This window comes from Haplochromis burtoni, unplaced genomic scaffold (assembly GCF_018398535.1).
Source record: "Haplochromis burtoni strain Fernald_Lab_line unplaced genomic scaffold, NCSU_Asbu1 Contig_13, whole genome shotgun sequence".
NCBI lineage: Eukaryota > Metazoa > Chordata > Actinopteri > Cichliformes > Cichlidae > Haplochromis > Haplochromis burtoni.
Genome location: NW_024582374.1, coordinates 1,831,981 through 1,853,910, shown reverse-complemented (window position 1 = coordinate 1,853,910; position 21,930 = coordinate 1,831,981). Strand labels below are relative to the sequence as shown.

Below are 21,930 nucleotides of genomic sequence, written 5' to 3'. Positions count from 1 at the left end.
GAGTCTTTTGGAATATTTCCTAATGTAATTATGAACTGTGAATCATGCAAAGCAACTTTGTTTCATGCAAAGCTACTGTAGTAGGGAGCTTTCCCACTGGAACAGGGTAACTAATGACAAAGGGGGGGAAAAATAATAAAATACCCCATAATAATGAATAATGTGCTGAAAGAAAGATTTTTGAAACCTTCATATCAAAAGTGAAACCATTTCATTTCATACACAGCACAGTATCTACACAGTTATAAAACAAAGCAATAAGCCAGTAATATGAAATTCAGCTTAGCAGAGTGTCACTACATTTTAAGTCAACACTCCTCTGCGAGCTGTGGATCACATTGCAGACTTTGAAAAAGGAGAACAAAAGGTGGTAGTGGCCAGGTGGCAAAGTCCAGGGCAGATATAACAAAGACCCTCTTGTACCTCCCAAAGCCTCCATCCCTGAGTGCTCAGGAGATAAACACTCCTTACAGCTTCTCTCTGGAAAGATAGTGGCCACACAAGCCAAAGAAGGAGAAAATGAGGGCACACGTGAAACCCTATCAACTGGAAACTCTAAACAAATCCACAGACACAGGAAGGAGGCGGGGGGTAAAGACATCAGAGCCGCAGTGGAGCTACTCAACGAAAAGGCCTGATTTTCAAGTGTGACTGGAAATAAGGTAAAGCTAGCTGAGTTGAGGTTCAAGTTAAAGCAGCATATATCCCAGAAGTTGCAATAAGCAACTGCAAAATCTTCAAATCTATTCCACTGGTAATAATGTCTGAATAAAGGTATTTTGCTGCAGGTACAGGAAGCCTGTTGCAGTAACATCTAAAATAAGACTAAGTTTAGAAATCCCCTCCAACTGAATGACGTGAATATGTTTGTGTAGCAGTTTGCCTAGACCACAAAAAAAGCACATTAGCGCAGAAAAACAGTATGCAAGAACAAATATTAGAAGAACCGGATAATCATGACTCCACAATATAGCATCATGCACATATTTTAAATCATTAAAAGAAGAGTTCTAAATGACAGCTTTCTTGTAGTGTTTTAATATGCAAAATTCCATTGGCGCCATTACAGCTTTGTAGGATTTATTAATAACCTGCATGACAACACACTATGGCTCAGTTGGTGTTTTTTTTTTTTTTTTAAATCAGTATACGCCACAGCCAAAGTCCCTCACCCCCAAAAAAGAGATTATTAAATTATTTTCTAACTGAAAAAGACGTATATAATTGTAATGTAGGGCAGGGTTTAATTTTAGCTTGGATCAAACAAACAAATAACCAGCTTTTTTTGCTTTGATAACATTGGCTCTAATATGAGGCGCTGAGCTACCAATTCTCCACGGGCAGTCACCTGACATGCCATCTAGCTCACAGTTAGATTCAACAGGCAATCAAGTTCGTTCTATCCAGTTTGTCCCATAAATGCGCTGCGGTACAGGGGTCTGAGGGGTGGGAAGCTTAAGTGCATCATATGTAGGCCAGGCTGGGACAGTCGTTTACAGTCTCAGGAGATGACTGGAAAGATAACGCTAGGAGCACATACGTACTATGGAAAATACAAGAACAGGAAAATGAAGCCAAGTCCAGTTCCTGGGCTGCGCGAGTGATACATTTGTTAGGCCTGTGAAGTAGCTAGGAAGCTCGCAATTTTCTAGTTGTTAAATCAGGGTCTCTATGTCACTGTAAAATAAAATAAAAAATCAAGGGTCTTTAACCCCCTGATAAAATTAAAAACAGCTTTTTCTGCAGGCTACACTATCTGGAAATATATGCAGATCAAGCAGAAGGGCAGGATGAGACTTTACAACAGCGCTGTGAAGTCAGTCCTGTTTATGGGTCAGATTACTGAAAACCAAGACAAACGTCAGAGCAACCAAAGACCTCCACACTGGGCATCTTTTCATTTTTTCTAGTAACTGCTTGTCCCTGGTGGTCTGCATCCACTGTGTGATGCCTGCTGGGGGCAAAAAAAAGGAACACCAGGCGACAGCGGTCTCGTGCCTCAGGAGACGTGCACATCATGCAGTGAAAGAAAGCTGAAACAGACACCAAACTGCTGATCCAGAGACAAAAGCAGCCGAATTCAACTGATGATCATTCCATTGGTTCAAAATACACGAACCTTGTGGTTTTTACTTCCTCCTCGAAGATGTTAGTCATCTCAGCTCTTACAGTGCATTGCTGTAACGGGATTTGATTTATGGGCTTGATTTATAAGAAAGGAAAAAGTCAAAATGAATACATTAAAACTTTTTCTTTAATTTAGTTTTATTTTTTTGTCTTCTGATTATTTTGTTCACACTCACGGAAACATTACTTTACCCTTACTTTTGCATATTTTCTGTAAACGTGTGTTAAAACTGAACTAAACTGGGATCGATCTTCTTTCTTGAAAACACATCATCATCTCTTTCCCTGGAAACATTTTAGTCGCTTTTCTCTGCAGAAAACCACTTTTAGAAGTTTCTTTACATCCAGTAACTAAAAAGGAGTTTTAGCATCCAAGTTTAGGAATAAAAAACTGAATCCCCCTTAATGATGTGAATTTAGCATGACCGAACTTCCCGAACGAAGAGCACTGCTGAGCTTTTACAGATGGCCTGCAAACAACAGCACTAGATGAACTTCAGGGTTCCTTAAAGCCAGAAGAAAAACTCGCATTAAGTCACCATCTTTGTGGCTTTCTTTCACTCACTTCAAAGAGGCTGTACATCAGTTTCTTTCTTTTCTTCCTTGGAGCAGCCCGAGGGCAGACGCGAATGAAGGCAGGGAGAGGAATCTGGGGAAGACTGTCCTATTAAAAGGCTCCTCATTCATGGTTACTTTTTGCTCAAAAGGGACTCATTCGTTTACTCAACAAATATCAACCAGTTCACTGAGAAAATGATCAGCAGTTTCATTTCATCCTGAATAAAGGGTCATTTAAGAGGCCTCTCATCTCACACCTACTCATCTATATTTGGCTTTGTGTGTGCAGTTGTGGCCAAAGGTTTTGGCAGTGGCACAAAGTTTGTTTTTTTACACGTTTTTGTGATTTATTGAACAACAATCACAAGGATTTCACACATATCGAAAAACTTATTGGCAAATAAATAAAACTTTAGTTTTAGCAGTGAGGCCACTGGCAAAACTTTTGGTCACGACTGTACAGCAGCCTTTGAAAGGCTAGGTTGTGAGCACGAGGTCAGATGTAGGGAGGTGCATTCCCCTAACACAGCATATCACCTATTTTATGACAGCACAAAGATGAAAAGGCTCCATCTGATTTAAGCTTCTCCTGCTCCTAACATTTCTCAAGTCAAATTAAATAACCCTACAATACTGAAAGAAAACATGACAGTATATTTCCGATTTCAACAGGAGGGCAACCATCTTCTAAAACGTGTTGATGCCTTGCAGAACTTCTTCTGAGTGCAGAGATTTTCAGACAAAAGATGTGAAGGCAGGGGCTCCTCTATTCAGCTACGGGATCCTTGGAGAGTGGCATGAAGGAAATGAATACTGCTGCCAATCACTCCTCACTGTTCACAGGCTCTTTTTCAAAGCCCGGGCTTTGTCTTTCAGGTCTTTGGAGGAGGGGAGGAAAGCCTGTTACCCGACCTGGACGTAGAGTTTTACTCCTTAGCTTGCATGTTGAAAAAGATCTGGCTTTATTTGTCATTTTTGGAGGATTTACACTCAACTCTGACCTACTCGCCTGACTGCGAGACTGAAAAACATGACTACACAGCTAGAAGTTTTCCCCTTGGAAGGAACAACGACATGCAAAGGAAAGGATCTATATGTTTTGAAGGAAACCTATTATGCTCATTTCCAGCTTTTTATGTTTAATGTTAGACTACTAAAATAAAATTATTCGTCTCAGCTGCTCTTAGATTCTTGCAGTCTAAGAGTATCTTTGAATGAGTCACATTTGAAAATATTCCTTGATATGATTGACAGTTCATCCTCTGCGTCTCTGGCGTTAGCATCTTTCTCTTTCCATTTGTCTTTCTGAATTTATCTTCACTCCATCTTTTTTTCCTCGAGCTTTACTAGAGTAGCTTTGCTTGACTCGCAGTCCAAAATAATCCTCATCTTAAACTGGGCCTTGAAACAGCACCTCAGTTCATCATAACGTACTGTTCAGACTATTTGACGCTTACTGACTGCATCTCTATGACACATAGCAAACAATGCATTGGTGCCACAGCACCCTAAAACAGAAAATGGGTTTCCAGAGTTGACAACAACGGCACTCATTACTGTGATCATAATCAAATCCTTCAGAGGTAAAAACCCAGTGACAGTCCTTCAAACCATCTGATCAACAAGCTTAAATGTGAAGAAAAGCATCTTTTCCAGCTCCTCCCACCAGCGATAAAGCTGACGAATAAAGAAGTTATAAAGTAAAATATATTGCATTGAACACTAAGTAAGATAACACAGACTTGCCTGATCAGCCCATCATAGACATCTTCAGTTTTATTAAGATTTTTGAATCCTTAAGATGTTTATGCTGTTCGTGTATGTGCTGTACATGCTACAGCAGAGAGTGAACCTACCAGCAAAGCAGTAATTCAACATGTCCAAAATAATACAGTCATGTAATACACGATGTAGTTGTAAATTGCCTTGCGTTATCGAGCAGCCAAACTATGATAGCACGTGTTTCAATAATAAACATAATTCATACATCTTAGAATGTCAAACATTATTTCACTTATTTGTCTTTAAAAAAAAAAAAAAATTTTCCCCGCCATTAGATATATTTATATTGTAGTTATTAGTAGTAGTTATTAAGGGCCCTTTAAGGACGACCGTGGTTCAGGGGGTTGGGAAGCTCATCTTGTAACCGGTTCGATCCCCTGCTCTGTCTGTCTTGGTCGTTGTGTCCTTGGGCAAGAAGACACTTCACCTACCGCCTACTGGTGTTGGCCAGAGGGGCCGATGGTGCGAGCCTCGCTTCTGTCAGTCAGTGGCTACAACTGTAGCTTGCCTCTACCAGTGTGTGAATGTGAGAGTGAATGAATAGTGGAATTGTAAAGTGCTTTGAGGGTCTCGAAAAGCGCTACATAAATGCAATCTATTATTAATAATAAAACTATTCCAAAACTAGACCAAAAATTGTGCTTTGGTGTGTATCTGATGGACGAAAGCCAAACCAGTTCCACACCAGTGAAGTTGCACTATTTTTACAAACCAATTCTGGTTCATCCGTTTCATTCAACAATCCGCTTTCACTTCTCATTCTCCGTCGCCACCATGCTTTTTCCGCCATGTGCGAATGAAAACAAAGGCACTGTGCATGCGCATTTCACCCATATTCTATCACGATATTTCATTTTACCCAAAAGTATTTCAAAACAATTTTAATAGGAAAACGGCTCATTTTGTCTGCACAATTCTAATTTTTAGCTGGGGTCTGAGGAAGCAAAGGTTTTGCTTGACTTGTAGAGCTCTGGAAAAGCATTGCACTAATACAGAGCAAAGATTAGACAACAAGGATCTTGTATGCAGCTTTTCCACCAAGAAAAATCTTCTGTGTTACAGATTTAACCCACTGGGGATCGTACCCTGGAAAAATAGGCTCAGTGAGGTTGTTATTATAGGTGACAGTAAATGAATGTACAGAAAACTTATTTTTGCTTCATGTTTTAAATAATCGCATGGATGGTCAACATGACAGGAAAGAGAGAAAGACACAAAGAAAGCCATTGAGGCCTGTAAAACCAGTGTCACAGCTCGGGTCACGGGCCGCATGAATGCAGTCCAAGGTGGCCAATGTGATGCAGCGTCTGTGTGAAAACCAAACGAACAATAACGGTCACGGTGGTTTTAAGAGGTTTCTGAAAAGCCTCTAAAATGGAAGATCTAACAGGCTGTTATAGTAAACATTCACATTTGGTAAGTGGTGGTGAGTTAAAGTTTTAGCAGTAAAGTTTTGCCTTAAAGTATAAATGTTTAGCTTAGAATTCCAAATGGAACTATTTCTTGATTCCCATCCTTATATTTGATGTAAGAAAGTGATGGCCTGTTTCGGTTTTTGATGTTTTATGGACAACAGAATAACTTGATTAACAGACACTCCGCTCTTTCCTTTTCCTCTGAATAAGATCTGTTGTTACTTAACTGACCCAACTCTTTCCCTACTTAAATGTAATTTCTTACAGATGTGATTAACAAACTATGGGTTCAACCTTCATGGAAGTTCATTGCGCTCCTTCATATCAGGAGGAGTGTAACGTTTTGTAAAAAGAGTTGGCTCGTCTTTTAAACTGATCCTGGGGCTCGAGCACTGCTTCAGTAATTTAATCTGACCTGCACAGCTGCAACACAATTCAGACCAAGGATGTGGGCCTGGAGAAAGAGCTGATATGGGAGCTGAGGGTAGGAATGCATGTGGATTCTTGAGGCAGACAGTTCTCTACTCATTTATCATATGCAAAATCAATCAGGGATGCTGCCCGTCTGTCATCCATGCAGAGAGTTTTCCGGTTCTTTACCAGCCCCCTGAGAGTCAGACTGTTTGGTAGAGTTATCAGAATAAAACAGACAGTCCATCATCTATGAGCGCACACACCACTCCAACACTACATTAAATGGTTATATTACATTTTATTATTATAACAACAACTTCTCAATGCTTTTTCAATGCTGCCTCTGACATAGTCAAACACTATTCTCCTACACAATCTACAATGCTGAGCTCTACTCTCCACCTTCACCTCTCTAATGGAAACTTTTCTGTGGTTATATATATAATATAGCTCCTCTGCTCCCCATTTTTAATTGTGGTGTTCCTCAAGGCTCTACATTTGGTCCACTTTTATTACCTTTACCAAAAAGTTAATGATTTTGGTAGTGTTTGCTGCTGATAGCTCGAAAAACTTTGAATAAATTCTGATAATACTTTGTTGGGGGGTGTAGACTGGGGTCATGTTAACATAACATTAAAATATGGTTTACATTAGCCAAGCCCTTCAAGGTCAACTTTAGGGCAGCAATGATTCATTGAATACGTTGAATAATTCAGTGATAAAAATCTGACACAAATTCTTTGCTTTGAAGCTTCATTTAATACATGGCTCTGTACCGCAACAATCTCATAATGTAAATGCAAATGTGTCACCTACATTTGCGACTAAGACAGACCTGCAATAGAAACATATTCAGAAGCAGAGTGTGAAGTTGAATGTTGATAACTTGTGTCAGCTGTTATGCAGATGACACAACTACATCCTTGATCATTTACCTGCCTAAGTGATGTTAAATGCAGGGTTTCCCAAAAAAAATTCTAAATTCTGTTCCCTTTGCCAACAGTTTGCTTGGTTCAATGGCCACAAATACCAAGCAGCCTTCCCACAAGCAAGACTTGAAGCTAGCCAATTAGGCAATAAACTCACCAGGAATGTGTTTACTGATGTCATGAAGCAAGAGTCTATTTTCCCATAGATTTCTATACAACTCAAAGTGTGCCTGAAACTTAATGAGTTGCCCTCTGTTTGTTGAAATAATGCAACAACCTGCAACAATGCTGAAAAACAGGCCAGCCAATTTCATTACTTACACCTGCTTTTCCTACTCTGATCTGTCCCAAAGATTCCCAAGAAAAGAGTCTTATGTGTTGACTCACAGGCCAGTTAACAGTGTAACTGTACACAGAGTGGCTGTGTGAATAACACATTAATTACATGGCCAAGCACATACCTCAGGTTCAGAGCTTTACTTTATATTAAATACAAGCTTTTCCTGTTGTGGTAGTGAAAACTATTTTAGGAGATTAAAGCCCCCTCTAGCTGAAGTCACGGACATGTTCCTGCACACAAGGCTGGTAAAGTGCACTTCTGAATACCCCCACTTTGGGGGTTTCAAAGGTGTTTCCATATGGTGTTAACTAAAATGTAAAAGCTGCATTGTTTCCACTCAACCTGATTGATGTAGATAGTCTTATTTATGCAACAGCTTGCTCTCAAAGCATTCTTATAGTGAATAAGGGGACAGCACTGATTCAGCAATGAATAATAAAACACATGAACTTACTGTACCTTGCATAAAATGACGGTTGCTCATCAACTGGTTTGTGACTTATGTTTCAATGTCAGTTCAGAGTCAAACTAACCTATTGAAGACACATTAACCTGCACTTTTACTATGTCACATTTAGACACAGCATAGTCACTGGCTTTCCTCATGATGACACAGCTGAAAAGTAAAAAGAGGAGATTATGTTATGACTGAATAAACCTTTAGCTTTTTGGCTGATATGCAGCAACTTTTGGTCAGAATGCTAAACAACTCATGAGTAAATATGGATGAGACTCTCCTGCTGGTAAAGCCCAACATCATACTTGGAAGTAGGAAAGAAACTCCCCAAAATGTGCATTATGGGTAGGTGGATAATGCTACCTTAAGGAGTGCAACTTAGCGCTGACAATGCCTGATAGAATTATTCGAAGTCTTAAAAAACTGCAGAAACTGAATTATCCCCACTATGACCTATGAAATTAAATTTTTTTGTAGATGCATGTTATAAATCTGCTTTCATAAATGTGTTTGACATCTTACAAAATACAGAGACCTGATTAAAACCAAAAGTAAACTGCAGTCAGACTCTCCGGCAGGCTGTCTACATTACGATGCTGACACCGGGCAACTCAACTCTCAAGCAAGTTTAATTCCTGCAGTTACTGCTGCATCATGGAAGATTCTGTCCACACATACTTTTAGCGCCGCAGACATAGTTGTCAAACATTAAGAGATTTCGCCGTACAACCAGATGAGGTTTCAGGCAAACCGCAAGAGAGGCCCTGGTCTGGCAGCAGAAGATTAACTGTAACGTGATGGAGAACAAGGGGAACCCAAAGGGACAGAGTCAGCCAACGATCCAACACCAGTCAGAGAGGAGAGAGAAAGCACAAAGGGTGGTACATTGGTGCCGGGGCAGTTAACAAGTCAAGGCTGCAGGCAATGAAATACTGAATGCATGTGGCATGAGGACACAAGGGCTCAATTTGGGAAATGGTGGGGGCATAATTTTGGCAGGGAGACTACAGTCCTTTCTTTGAAAATTTAGGAAATTCTCGTTACATTTCCTGCAATTATACACGGCACAGTCACTCCATATAAAATTACATCTGGAAAAAGTCCCTGACCCCTCAAAATCAGCAAATATTTTTTGGACATTAAGTTTAGGATATTAAATTTACACACAGAAACTTTTACCATGATATTAATGTGTGAATGCCTCAACCCGCTGGCAAAGGTTCGAATCCTACGTGTGACGGTTTCCACACATCTTCCCGCTTGCCTCCGCTCTGCTTTCTTGACACTCTTCAGTGTACCCTTTCATATACAGCCATCTTCAGCAAGCACTTCCGCTTCTACACCTGTTTCAGCAGATAATTCTGCTTTTTCAGTTGTTTTCAGCAGATTCCAATATGAGGCATTCACACTGCATTTTCGCAGGAAATGCAACTTTTTCTAGTTATTATTATTCTAGTTGCTCTGACCTTTGCTGGTTAACTAGTCCCCCAGTTTTCAGCCGATTTTCAAACTTTAAACTGTTCTGCTCTTTCTGCTGAAGCGTGCTGTATCTTTTGGTGCTCATAACTTCTATACTTTTTCAAATATTAGGCCGGGTTCTGCTGATTCACCTCTTTTTAGCACAATTTTCAGCTTTTTCACCTCTTTTCAGGACAATTTAGAGGTTCTTTGTCTGTTTTTTGCTGAACATTCAGCATTTTCAGCACAATTTAGCTTCTTCTGCTTGAGACCAGAACTGGTTTGGCTCAGTGGAATGAGCAGCCGCCGTGAGATCCGGTGGCAATGGTTCGAATCCTACATGTGACAGTTGCCGCACATCTTCCCTGCTTGCATGTAATCTGCTTTCTTAACACTGCTTAGTATACCCTTTCAAATAGAGCCATTTTCAGCAAAGAGTTCAGCTTCTACACAGTGTTTTTTCAACAGGTTCTCCTTCTTCTGCCGTTTTCAGATTACACTACAAGGCATTCACACTGCATTTTCGCAGGAAATGCAACTTTTTCTAGTGAATATTTGAATTCATGTGTTACAAAGCCTCCAAGTACATCAAGGTTAAAAATTACAAGTTTTTTTTTTTTAATTTACATTACTACTTCACCCTTTCGGAGCCCCTGTAGATTCAAAGTACAGGAGACATTCACATAGTGATGTAGAAGAACAGCCCTGACGACTTCATGTGACTATCTCCTGTACTTGAAGACTTAAGGGCTCAAAAACTATGGAAAAAGAAAACTAAATGGGTATTTTCCCCATCAAATCCTATTTAACTTCCTTAAATATCTCAAGGGTATTGTAATTTTTTTTGTTTTTAAATCTGCTAATCCCTGGTGATGCGGTAAATACACGTAACCTCACAAAAAAAACACTTGTTCAATAACTAATCAAACAACAGTGCTGGTCATTCTCAAACAAATGATTTAACACCACATCCCAAAAGTCCCTGCTATAAATTAGGCCCATACACGGGGAGGTTTACCAGCACACGGTCCTGTTAAAAAAAGCTGGATGCAGCTGGAGGTACTTCCCAAAAGATTCCCCAACAGAAACAACATAATTCTGCTGATGCCACTATAAGATGACTCGTTATCGAAAGGAAGACGTCAGTTAGCAGGAGCTGCAACACGGGATTACTCCCTCCACAGGGACATTACATACAAACACTTCTACCCCTTCATTAGCCTGTGCACATGGTAAATGGCTGGTTTCAAAGTGCACGTTCAACACTTCTAAAGCAAACCCTCCATTAACAACTTAGGACCGATTCACAGGCTGGCTTCACCTTGTCACTAAGATTTTAAACATTCAGACAGTGTTAGACCAACATAACACTGATGGCTTGCACCAACAGCAGCACAGTCATGAGATGACAACCAGCACTTCCGATTATTCTGCTGATGTTCTAATGCCACTGTACATTTAATCCTAATCAGCAACATCATAACAATCATGAGACACAACCTTATAAACTGACCAACCACAACAACAACAAAAACGACGACCAATTATATCACAACATATCAGAAACATGTAAAGGTTACTTTGACCCGCACATGTACAGTACTGATGCCTCATCAGTGACACTGGCAGTCAACTAATAAATTCACGAGGAAAGTTTAAATAAATATTCAAGAAATAACTTGCAAATTTACCAAATAGAACAAAATAATTAGACAAAAAAATCTTTAAAAGAAAGTCTTAAATTAAGACAAAACTTGCCAATTTACAAGAACATAAGTGATAAACTTAAAATATTTTTAAACTCCTATATTTCCTAGATAAACGGATAAATTCATTAGACAAATGTGCAAAAATACGACATTAAAAAAAAAGGAGAAAAGTAAAAGAAAACGTCTGATTCACGAGAGAATTTTTGGGGGGAAACCCAAAAATTCTCAAAAAAAAAAAAAAAAAAATCACTAGAAAAACTGAAACATTTACCCCCACAAACTAATTGACGAATCAAATGGACAAAAACTGGCAAATTTAGGATTAAAAGGGCAATTTCAAAAGACAAAAACAGTGAAATATACGGGAAAGGGGGCAATTTTTCAAGAACAAATATTATTTTATGAAAAACTAACACAATTAGAAGAGAAAACTCACAAATTTGCCAGATAAAAAGTAAGAATTTATGAGAATTTTTTTTACTTTTACAAATACAGAGGAAACACTAGAAAAAAATAGAAAAGAATCACAGCTGTAAATCATTGATATAATGTACCTGCACAATTAGCTGTAACAGTTCGGTGGAGTTCGTCCAAGTTTTAAAGCTAAATTTACAGATGTGAGGGGCACACAAACACATGAAGTGGACAGACTGCAAAGTTTGAACACAGCTGGATTACTAGGCAGGCCTCCTTACCCAGGAGCTTCTTCACCTCCTCCACACTCATGTAGATGTTGACTCCGGGGTTGTTGTTGTTGTTGTTGTTGTTGTTGACGCCTACGGGGCTGCCCGGGCTGGCCAGGCAGCCGGCCCCTTCCAGCAGCAGCAGGAAGAAGAAGCCCCCCAGCCTCCAGAGCACCGAGTGCGGCCACACTCGGGACTCGGACGGGCTGCCGGAGCCGCGGATCAACCCCAGCATAACGACGGTGGTTGTCTGGCTCGCTGTTGTTCTCGCTGTTCCCAGAGAATTTCTTTCTCATCCGTATCTGAAATTAATCCCGGGAGGCAACATTACGAGTTACTTCAAGCCCCGACACTCTTACTCACTATCGTGTTTTTAGGGGTTTTTTTTGTCCTTTCGTGGTAGCTGGAGCGGGCTAAGTTAGCCGGAGCGGGCTAACTTTCAGTCAGGCTGTGCTAACCGTCCGCGGTCCGACTCGCAGTTGATTGTTTGACTGTTCAGGAGATTTACGAGCAACGTAAAATACACACCGGATATCTCCACATTGAGACGCTTTGATTTCTGTGGGTAGAAGCGAAAGAAGAGTAAAAAGTGCCCTAAGCAGCAAACCAGCTAATACATCCAGCTTTCCCCCTCCATGGTCTCTGCTCCCGACGCTTTTTCCTCTCAGTTTTCACTCCGGGCAGGAAGGGGGGCAACGGGGGCGCGCAGCGCTCTGGCTTCTGCTGCCTTCACGTGCCGTCGGAAATATTACAGCCAGCGGACAATAAGGAAACAACAAGTTAATGTCATTTATTTATTTATATTATTATAATTTCTACATTAAAAGATACGCATGCCTCAAATAAAGATATAAAGAATGCATAAAGTGGAAAAAAGACCGACTTTATCTAGATGGCATGTTAGACTTTAAAAAAAGGTTATTTTTTGTTGGGTCGGTGATTTAGGTTGGAAATTTACAAAAAAAAACAGTTAAATTTAAAAGAAAAGGATTGCAAATTACAAAAAATGCATAAGAAAAAGCTATAATGACAAAAGCTAAAATAAAATGTATGGCAAAACGTTCCAGATTGATATAAATTATTTAAATTTATAAGAAAAATGGAAATTTTATGAGACAAAATGTAATATTTATGAAAAGTCAAACTGAAAAGGAAAAAGTTCAAATCGTGTGATTAAAACCCCCCAGACATATTTATTTTTTTAAAATTAAATAAATTGTGAGGGAAATATTTACAAGACAAATTTTAAATTCTTTTATTAAAAAATGGCAGTTTAAAAATAAATCTACTAGGAAATAAAAGGGAAATAAAAGAAAAAAGGAACAAAAATATTAAAAACGGATATATTTAGGAGAAAAGCTGAAAAAAATAATTGTTTAATAAAGGAATGACATTATCTTTTAGGTTTAAGTTCACAAAGAAATTCACATATTTGATCTCATGAGATCAATGATTATGATTAAACATTATCAGAGCACCAAAAACACCTCTTTCCAGTCATATAACCCAACACAAGATAGCTCATTTTCACTGAAACAAGGTTTCCTAGATTAGCAACACTGGTCTCTGAGTCCAGCAGATGTGAAAGGGAGAAACAACTTTGTTGTTTACATGTTCTGTATAACAGTTCATAGATATACTGATGAAACAACTTAAGGTCGTCAAGAAGTTTTTCAAAATCCTTAAAGGATCTGGATGGCACAGCTTCTCCGTTTTAAGTGGAAGCTTTCTTTGAAATTTCTTGCTTCACTGTCTGTTCAGCTTTGGACTTTTGGCATGGAGGGCATGTCCTTTACTTGAGAACATCCAGTTGTTGTGACACTCACTGCAGTGTCCTTATCAGCTGTTCCACTGTAATATAAACAATACCCCAGTGGCTCTGGTGTGAGGCTTTTCTTTAAGGCAGTAAACAAGTGGGTCTAATATGGCAAATTAATATTTCATCTGCCTCCAGCTGGTTTGAATTCTGGTAAATATGATTCATATTATTTTCTCATCGATCAGTGGCCCTTCGTCATCTTTTTTTTCTTCTTTATTTAGTTTACATTTGCCTTTAATTTGACCCCTGTCTGTATATAGCCTGAGGCTTAGAAGAGTCACTTTGGCAGAGCTAGAGACTCATGACTACAGGGCGTTAGGCAGACAAATTACAGCAGCGAGGAAGCTTTTGTTATGTGGTGATGTTCTGATAGAGCAGTCTCCTTTCTGACTGGGGTGATTGATTAACAAAACCCAAGGCATGCCCATGCTCTGTTTTCTTTCATGAAGTATGTCCCAAATTGGCCTAATTTAATGATTAAAGCTAAAGTTTGGATTTGGAGTCTTTAATTTTGCATCTCCGCCCACTTTTCCATGCTTCAGTAACTCAATAAACCAGACACACACAGGAACAAAGAGAAGAGCAGTGACGTTCAGTAGTAAACTTTTAAAAAAAATGTCTCCATTAACAGAGTAAACAAAGTTGTGGGTGTTTTCTCTTCTTAAAATGAGCCTATTCTGCTTTTCCTTATTTTCTGTCAAACTTATACTGTAACACAGGTGGATGCTCATATTAAAAGTAGCCAGGGAGTGAGGTTGGGAGCCCAAAACTCAAGCTTCAGATTGCAGAGTTAGTGAACCAAAAACTGCAGTTGCTCAGATTCTTAAAGGCTGGCTCCAAAAGTGAGTCAGTTTCCGCAGATTCTCATGTTAAAATAGCCAATTTCAGCTATATAAACAATACTTTTACAGCCTGGTAAAGATTTTGAGCTCTGTAGTTAATTTCCTCCTTTATAACAAGCGGATAATTACTGGTCGGTCTCTTAGGCTTCACCTTTACCAAGCAGTGTCATTAAACTGTAGCACTTAACCGTGTTTGAGCTGTTGGTGTATTTTGTAGCAGTTTTAATGCATTCATCTGGCTTGCTGTAAAGTGCACACCATCCAAGCGGTCTGTGTTTAAAGAGTGAAATTCCACGATATTTATTTGGATGTTGGTTTGGCATTAATCAGAAAATATCTCCATTTCTGTGAGCCGCTATACAATTTATAAATGCCGCTTTATTAGCACCACACAAAAGTACTAATAAACTAAGTTGTCAGTGTTAGCTGATAGCTTAGCAATCTCTAAATATGGTAATTTATAGCTCTAAAAAAGCACAAAACAAACAGATGAACACAAATATAGTCATGCTTAAAAATCCGAGTCTTCAAAATATAGATGCCAAGGTGGTCACATCTATCTTTTGCACATAGCCTATGGACATTTTTTCCTACTCTGGCTTTGCATGATGCCTATCAGTGAAACAGGATATCCCTAATATGGTCATCTGTGGCACACAACTCCACCTACCTGCTATTCAAACCATTTATGAGGGGCAACACATTAAAAGACATGAGCCAAACCAGCTTGTTTGAGACAAAGGGCAAACTGAGGCACTGCACCAAGACCCAGTTTAGGATAAGGATTATTGTGAGCCATGATGCTAAATTGTGCTAAGCTACTGTAATAGATTCCAAAAACAGTATAATGGAGCTAAAAATACAACCGCTCTCCTTTAATCTGCTAATAAAACACTTGGCAAGAACTGCAACACACACACACCAGGAATCATTTTAACATTTTTATTATTAAAATATTCACCTACAAAATGGCCTATAAACACTATTTACAGATTAGTGAGCAGCGACGCCTGCTGAGACACAGAGGAACATATTCTACACAGAAAACGCTGTGCATCATTGTCAGAGGACGAGATCAGTTTAAGGGTGAAAGTACACATTTCCTGCTGTCTTCGTAAGGAGATGATGGGACTGATGTAAGGAAAAGACTCTGCTTTTACTTCCCTGAGGGACAAACCTGTAGCTGAATCACAAACGTAAACCTCTCCGAATGTGTCAGCATTGGACGTTGAAATGAGGTATATAAGGTCTCTGATGCAGTGCAGTTGACTGCCTAGGATTCATATTTGCATACCATATGTGGTTGTATGAAACTCAGTCAGCAAACACTGCAAATGATACGTGATGCGGGACGTTTTTCATCTGACTGATCGTGCTACCGCGAGCTACAAAGGCAACTCTCGGGATGCAGCCTCATATTCAGATGGTTGATGGTTTGTTTGTGAAATGTTACAGTGGGCTCTGACAGGGTTTTTCAGCACAAAAAATGACCATAATCAGTTACTTCAAGTAGATTATAAACACCAAAATTGAAGTAAGGAGGTTTTTCACATGACAGTGATGACAGTCCTTTCATCAGGCTCCAAGTGCTCTAGAGAGAGAGAGAGAAAAGAAAAGTCTCATTTTGAGGGTAAGTGCTGAAAATCTTGTGATCCTCTACAATAGCAGTTCATAAAAAGGGCTGAAAAAAAATCACAAACCTTTATTGTTGTGTGTTTGTTCTTCTGGCTGTTAAGACAGTTAAAGTTAGTCTGTGAACAGCATTGCATTTGTTTATCGTCTTACAAATATTGCGCAGACAGATTGTTTAACTCACTCTGACTCTTCTTGGAAGGCGTCGGTTCACAAATCTCTCGATAACACACATCCTGCTGCACTTTATATGTCCTTTTATACCTACGAAAGATGTAATGAATGAAAATTATGTAATGAATGAAATGCAGGCACTTTTATTGGATCCATTAGGCCACACTTAAACATTTAATTCAAGCCCAGATTGGCAGACGTATGTTTGACGTGACTTACAGGTAATGGCACACACCACCCTCCCAGACGGGCACGCTCTTGGTTTCAGAGTACAGGCGGGTACACGAGTGTGGCACTCGCTGGCACGCTGCAAAAACAGAGGTTAAAGTTAAACAACATGAGGTCTGAGTGCTTTATCAGCAAAGGAAAAGTCTGCGGGATGGTTTAGGAGCAGAGCTTCTCTGCGGCTGATGGATGGCTTTAGGAAAGGAATGTTTAAACAATCTGACGCTGGATGTTTGGGTGCAGAGTCAGCGGGGAGGTGGGGTATGTGGACTGTGTCCTCACACACACATTCAGCATGTACATATAAGTGAAATAAAATATTCTTCTACTCTGTCTTTGGAGGAGGAGGCGCATAACTTGATTGTAATAAGGTTTATTCCCTTTTTGAGACATACTGTTCAGTCAGCGTTAGTCATTTCCAAATGCTTCGAATAAAGGCATGTGCATATTCTACTACAAACAGTTATACTGTGAAATAACCACAACAGTCATACCTTTTACAACCAACAATCATTAATATATAATAATAAATAATATTATTACAGTTGATTTGTATAGCACATTTTTAAAACCAGTGCTAAAAAAGAAACACAGAACTGAAGAACAAAGTAGGAGGAAATTATAATTAAAAAATTACAAATAATTTAAAATAAGTCATTCAAGTTTCAAGTGGACTGTCAAAATTAGAATAAGATACAACGTGATTCCAAATTGTAATGAATAACCTTGAATTAAGATAGAATCTAATTAAACTACTTGTTTAAAGCAAGAATCAATGTGGAAAAAAATGATGGGCTAGTCCATTTTTGCTGAAATTTCATTGCAGCACAGTATCAGACCACCTAAAGAGCAGCATCTGAGACCTTACACACTATGCTGAGATGCATAGTGTGCAAAAGTCACCAACTCTCTGCTAACTCCAAAACTACTGGGCTACAACCTCTGGCATGAACATCAGCACAAAAACTGTATGCTGGGAGCTTCATGGTATGGGGTTTTTACAGCTCCTGTAGCTTTAACGTGCTGGTGACTCAGTATTTTTGTTCATATAGGGTAGTTTTAAAGCATGCCTTCACTTGAAAACTGCAAAACAAATGAAAATGTGTTCAAAATATTCTGCGTTGGGTTCACTGATTCATTTCTACAACGTCTCTCCTGATTATCTCCAGCTTTGCCTCTGCAATCTAAGACAGATATTTCTACACTTCTCTAAACGTGGCTACATTTCTCTGTGAGCATATCATGCATGCATGATTCATGATGCGATTTAAAGTAGCTTAGTTATCCTTAAATTTATTGTGTAGCCTGTAAAAGTGGCCCAGCAAATAGGTTCATCAATCACATAAGACTGACTCTTGAAGTGACTTGAGCCAAATGCTGTTAAAGTTGGTTGCCTGTCCAGTTCATATGCTCTGACACTGTCTATCTATCTCTGTGTTGGCCCTGTGATGAACTGCGAACCAGGTCAGCATGCATGGATATCCCCTCCTTATGTGTCTCCACAAATCTAACAGCAACAATCAGGTTAAGGGTGAGTGAGGGTGGTTATCAACTCAATAAATGAATCAAGACTTTCCCAATCTACCAGTGAATGCATACAAAAGGAAAGAGGCAGGGTTGACAGCATCAAATCACTCACAAACATGGACAGGTCGACTGATGGCAGAGTAACTCATTTTATCCTGACTGTTAGGGTAAGTGAATCCAGACAGAAGGATATTGAACCTCCTTCATGAAGCTGGTTGCACTCAGTAGCCTGAGTTTTGGTGGTACTAAAACACTTAAAGTTGCCTTGTCCTTTAATTTGTCAGCCATCGTGTATTAAATCCATTAAAACTAATTTCTGACTCTTGTGAACTACTTACAATTTGCAAAGTAGTTTCTAAGTGTAAACATTTTAAATGAAACTCTAAACGAGTATGATTTTTCTGTCACAGGAAAGATTCGAACTTAAACCAAGATGCCTACAGTGTGTAGAAGTGCAGATCTCTCTTGAACATCCATAAGAAACACTGAGTTATAAATTTGACAGTAGCTCCCAAAAGAATGTGAGGAAGGTGGCTCAGTGCACACAGGCCAGTGCTGTGCGAATCGAGTGATGGTGTATTTGTGTTGTTTATCGTGCCTCTGACCTGTAAGAGCCATTCATAAATGTCAGAGGGGTCAATTCGCAGTGGATTGTGGCTCCTGCTTTTAAGATAATGAAGGTCTATACATAGCTCACTGCTCTCACGTTGACATTTCATGACAGCATGCAAATCTAACATAAATGAGTCGATGTTCACAACCTGAGAGGCTGCACTGATAGAGTGGCATTATTTATACTGTGAGGTAGAGGAGGGTTTGTATCGATCCAAGCATGCGTTGCTGAAAGACACGGTGGGATGTGAGCATTCGCACATGCTCATGGTCCCCAGAGGATGAACCTAACAACCCTTCACTGAACTGTCACCTACCTCTCCATCAAAGACATTCATGGTTGCCCGAGCATGTATTCCACTGATCCCTAAACATCGTCTCTAGCACCACAAATAGACTGTATTGAAAAGATGGATGCTGCCACTGTGACATCACCTGGTTTCTGCACCCTGCATTGTGAAACTTTATTGTTAGCTATTCGACTACTACCGTGTTGTTTTTTGGAAGACTGAAGTCACGTTATTATTTGGCGGAGAGGGTGGACTACTAACTATAAGTTGTTTTTTTACTTAATTATTAATTATTGTCAATTATTCTCAGAGTGGGCGGCGCTACTGGGTGCATATTGTACGTCAGGTCTCTACTGAAATGGGGTATAGTCCAGTGCAGATTTGACTCTTTGGTTGTTAAGATTTCATTTTTGCATCATCATCTTTCTACAGTTGGGTTTATAGTTTAATGGTATAATCTGAGAAAATATAAGTCTGTGTCACAGCTAGTGTAGTCTCATGCTTGCTAAGTGAAATTCTAGGAATTTGTTAGTAGTAGTTGGTGTGATCCACCTCCACTTATGAATGTAGCTTCATACATTCATTGAAGATAACTTTGCACCCTCTCATTCAAATATGGCCACTTCTGACTCCAAAAAACGAACATGGCAGCAGTAACTATTAACACTGAGGCTTTCAAAACCAGCTGTGATGTCAGGGTGGCTACATCCATCTTTTATATACAGGCTTTAGTTCTTTTACAGGATTTGCCAAAAAGCAGCTGACTTTGACTCATCCCACCCTGAACCTGTAGAGAAGTTGAACATAAACTTACACAGTTCACACTGCCTGCCCTTGAACCCGTCTGCGCAGTCGCAGATGAAGGTGTCGCCTCCGTTCACACACGTACCTCCGTTCTGGCAGGGCAGACTGCGGCAGTCCTGGGGCGACTCTATGAGACAACAGCTGCCATTAACATCCTCAGCTCAGGTTTCAGGCTCACTCTTCCACATTATCCACAGCTGATAGCATGTGTTGATAGCCTCCAGCTCTACCCCCACACAACATGAGTGTCATGTGTAGAAGAGGCTCATCGCTGGGATCAGCTTACATGAGAGGATGTGCAAAAAACACCTACCAAGCTTTGTTCTTAAAGCTTCTTCTCGGATCTCCAGCGCAAGGCTGATTTTGTTTGTTGTTTCTTCCATCTTCTCTAACCTAACTGGTGGCTCAGGTTCTGTAAGGTAAAGCACTTCCTGTTAGAATCATCACGAAAAAAACAAATTAAAAGTCGGAAAGGTGAAATTTAAGTGTTAACTGAGATTTTGAGGAGGTTTCTACGTACCAGTCCCTTAGCTTGAAACAACCACTGATTTAACAGAATGGTTCAAACGTATTACAGCATCATGGGTGCATGTGCAGAGGATTAAAACTGCTAAACTTGTAAATAAAAAAGACTGAAATAATAATATTAATAATAATTGCTGCCATTTATCCCATTCATTGTTATTCATTATTTTATTATTCTATTATTATGTATATTATTAATTATATTATAATTTGGAGTTTGTTTGTTTTTTACCAGTTTTTATCAGTTTTTCGAGTTGATTGTCTATTGCTAAAAAATTTTTCCCACTCTTTTCTTAGGGTTTATGGCATCGCCTTGTTGTTGTTTTTTAAGTTATATGTATTTATTCCTTTTTTAAAATTAATTTGACTTGTGTCAAATTAATAAATAAATAATACATTAATTAATAAATTAATTAATAAATCACTTTCGCAATCCCATTGTTTTTCTCTTTTTTAAAAAAAAATCTGTTATTACTGTGTCTTAATTATCATAATAATTCATTTGCTGACATCTGTCTATTGATATAGGTACTGATTTTCAAATTTAATTTTGGTTGGGGGGTTTTTCAACAACTAAAATGCCCATAAAACTAAAAAATTGACAGAAAGAACTGCGTTCTTACTAATGTAGAATGAATCCATTAAAATACACAGCAGCACTTACTGAGAAAAAATCTGAATAGCCTGGACAACTCCCCTAGCAACGGGGGGAGTTTTTCAGGTGACTCAGGAGTAAAAATTTAAAATACTCCAAAATATTTCATTGACTTTTGTTCCTGGTTTATGGCTAAGTGTTCATATTATCCAAATATTTTAAAATATAGGGTGACACTCACATAGTTGCTTATACTTACTAGTTCGATGCCGGATGGGTTTTCGAGGCAGGTGAGTGAACTTTGCTGTTATCTTTCCCCTCCTGTCAATGAGTTCTGTGTATCTGCAGCACAGATTAACGAAATGCTATCTGGTTAGCATTAACTGTTGATCTACTGTTATATATTTAAAGCAGTTATAATAGTAACTGACATGCTACATGTACCTGGGTAGTTCCTCTGAGTTTTCTTCTTCTGCTGTGCCTGCCACGTCCTGAGGCTGAGATGGGGTATCTTGTCTTGTCCCTGCTGGTCTTTCTCTCCTTCCCGGTCTGACCGGCATTGGCACTACATGGAAAGAAAAAAAAAACATTTCAGGATTCGGGAAATTCAGATTTCAAATTTGAAAGGAAAAAAACAAATCCAGGTGATTGCACACAGCTCACAGGTAGTGAAGGCAAGGTGCTGAGGCACGCTGTGGATCTGCTCCGGCCCCGTGTTTCTGACCGACGTGAGGGCAACGTAGTAGTGCTGCCCTGGGGTCAGCTCACGGAGGGTGTACGATCCCACTCTCCCGTTGGGCAAGAAGCGACTCCTGGTATTCAACCCTCGGGTCACGTTGACCACAAAGCCGTCTGAGACGTGTCTCGGGTGGCGGCTCCAGGTGATCAAGGCTGAGTTTGGGGTCACGTGTGAGAGGGAGAGGTTCTGTGGGGGAAGAGGCCCTGAGGGTAACACATCCAGAGGGTCAAATGATTGTATTAAATGGATTAAAATAATCTCTTTCCTTGGCTGA

At 39.5% G+C, this 21,930-nt stretch overlaps 2 protein-coding genes across 4 annotated transcripts in view; both read right to left on the bottom strand.

The window, feature by feature from the left end:
• ryk (receptor like tyrosine kinase) overlaps nucleotides 1-12,582 on the bottom strand; it is a 51,872-nt gene extending 39,290 nt beyond the window's left edge. For 2 of the 3 annotated variants that reach the window (XM_005919746.3, XM_005919747.3), the window contains exon 1: nucleotides 11,885-12,581. In XM_005919746.3, the coding sequence (XP_005919808.1) occupies nucleotides 11,885-12,107 (223 nt within the window). In that variant the 5' untranslated portion in view covers nucleotides 12,108-12,581. Of the gene's footprint in view, nucleotides 1-11,884 lie in introns of all 3 variants that reach the window. The other variant, XM_005919748.3, reaches the window with a different exon arrangement.
• A 2,878-nt stretch (nucleotides 12,583-15,460) lies between these two features.
• Nucleotides 15,461-21,930, bottom strand: part of sned1 (sushi, nidogen and EGF-like domains 1) — a 31,558-nt gene continuing 25,088 nt past the window's right edge. Inside the window, exons 22-30 of the mRNA XM_014332840.2 lie at nucleotides 21,581-21,859; nucleotides 21,362-21,482; nucleotides 21,177-21,259; nucleotides 20,111-20,209; nucleotides 19,808-19,924; nucleotides 16,559-16,646; nucleotides 16,350-16,429; nucleotides 16,234-16,261; nucleotides 15,461-16,124 (exon numbers count right to left, since the gene is read on the bottom strand). Of these exons, the coding sequence (XP_014188326.1) occupies nucleotides 16,236-16,261; nucleotides 16,350-16,429; nucleotides 16,559-16,646; nucleotides 19,808-19,924; nucleotides 20,111-20,209; nucleotides 21,177-21,259; nucleotides 21,362-21,482; nucleotides 21,581-21,859 (893 nt within the window). The 3' untranslated portion in view covers nucleotides 15,461-16,124; nucleotides 16,234-16,235. The remainder of the gene's footprint in view (nucleotides 16,125-16,233; nucleotides 16,262-16,349; nucleotides 16,430-16,558; nucleotides 16,647-19,807; nucleotides 19,925-20,110; nucleotides 20,210-21,176; nucleotides 21,260-21,361; nucleotides 21,483-21,580; nucleotides 21,860-21,930) is intronic.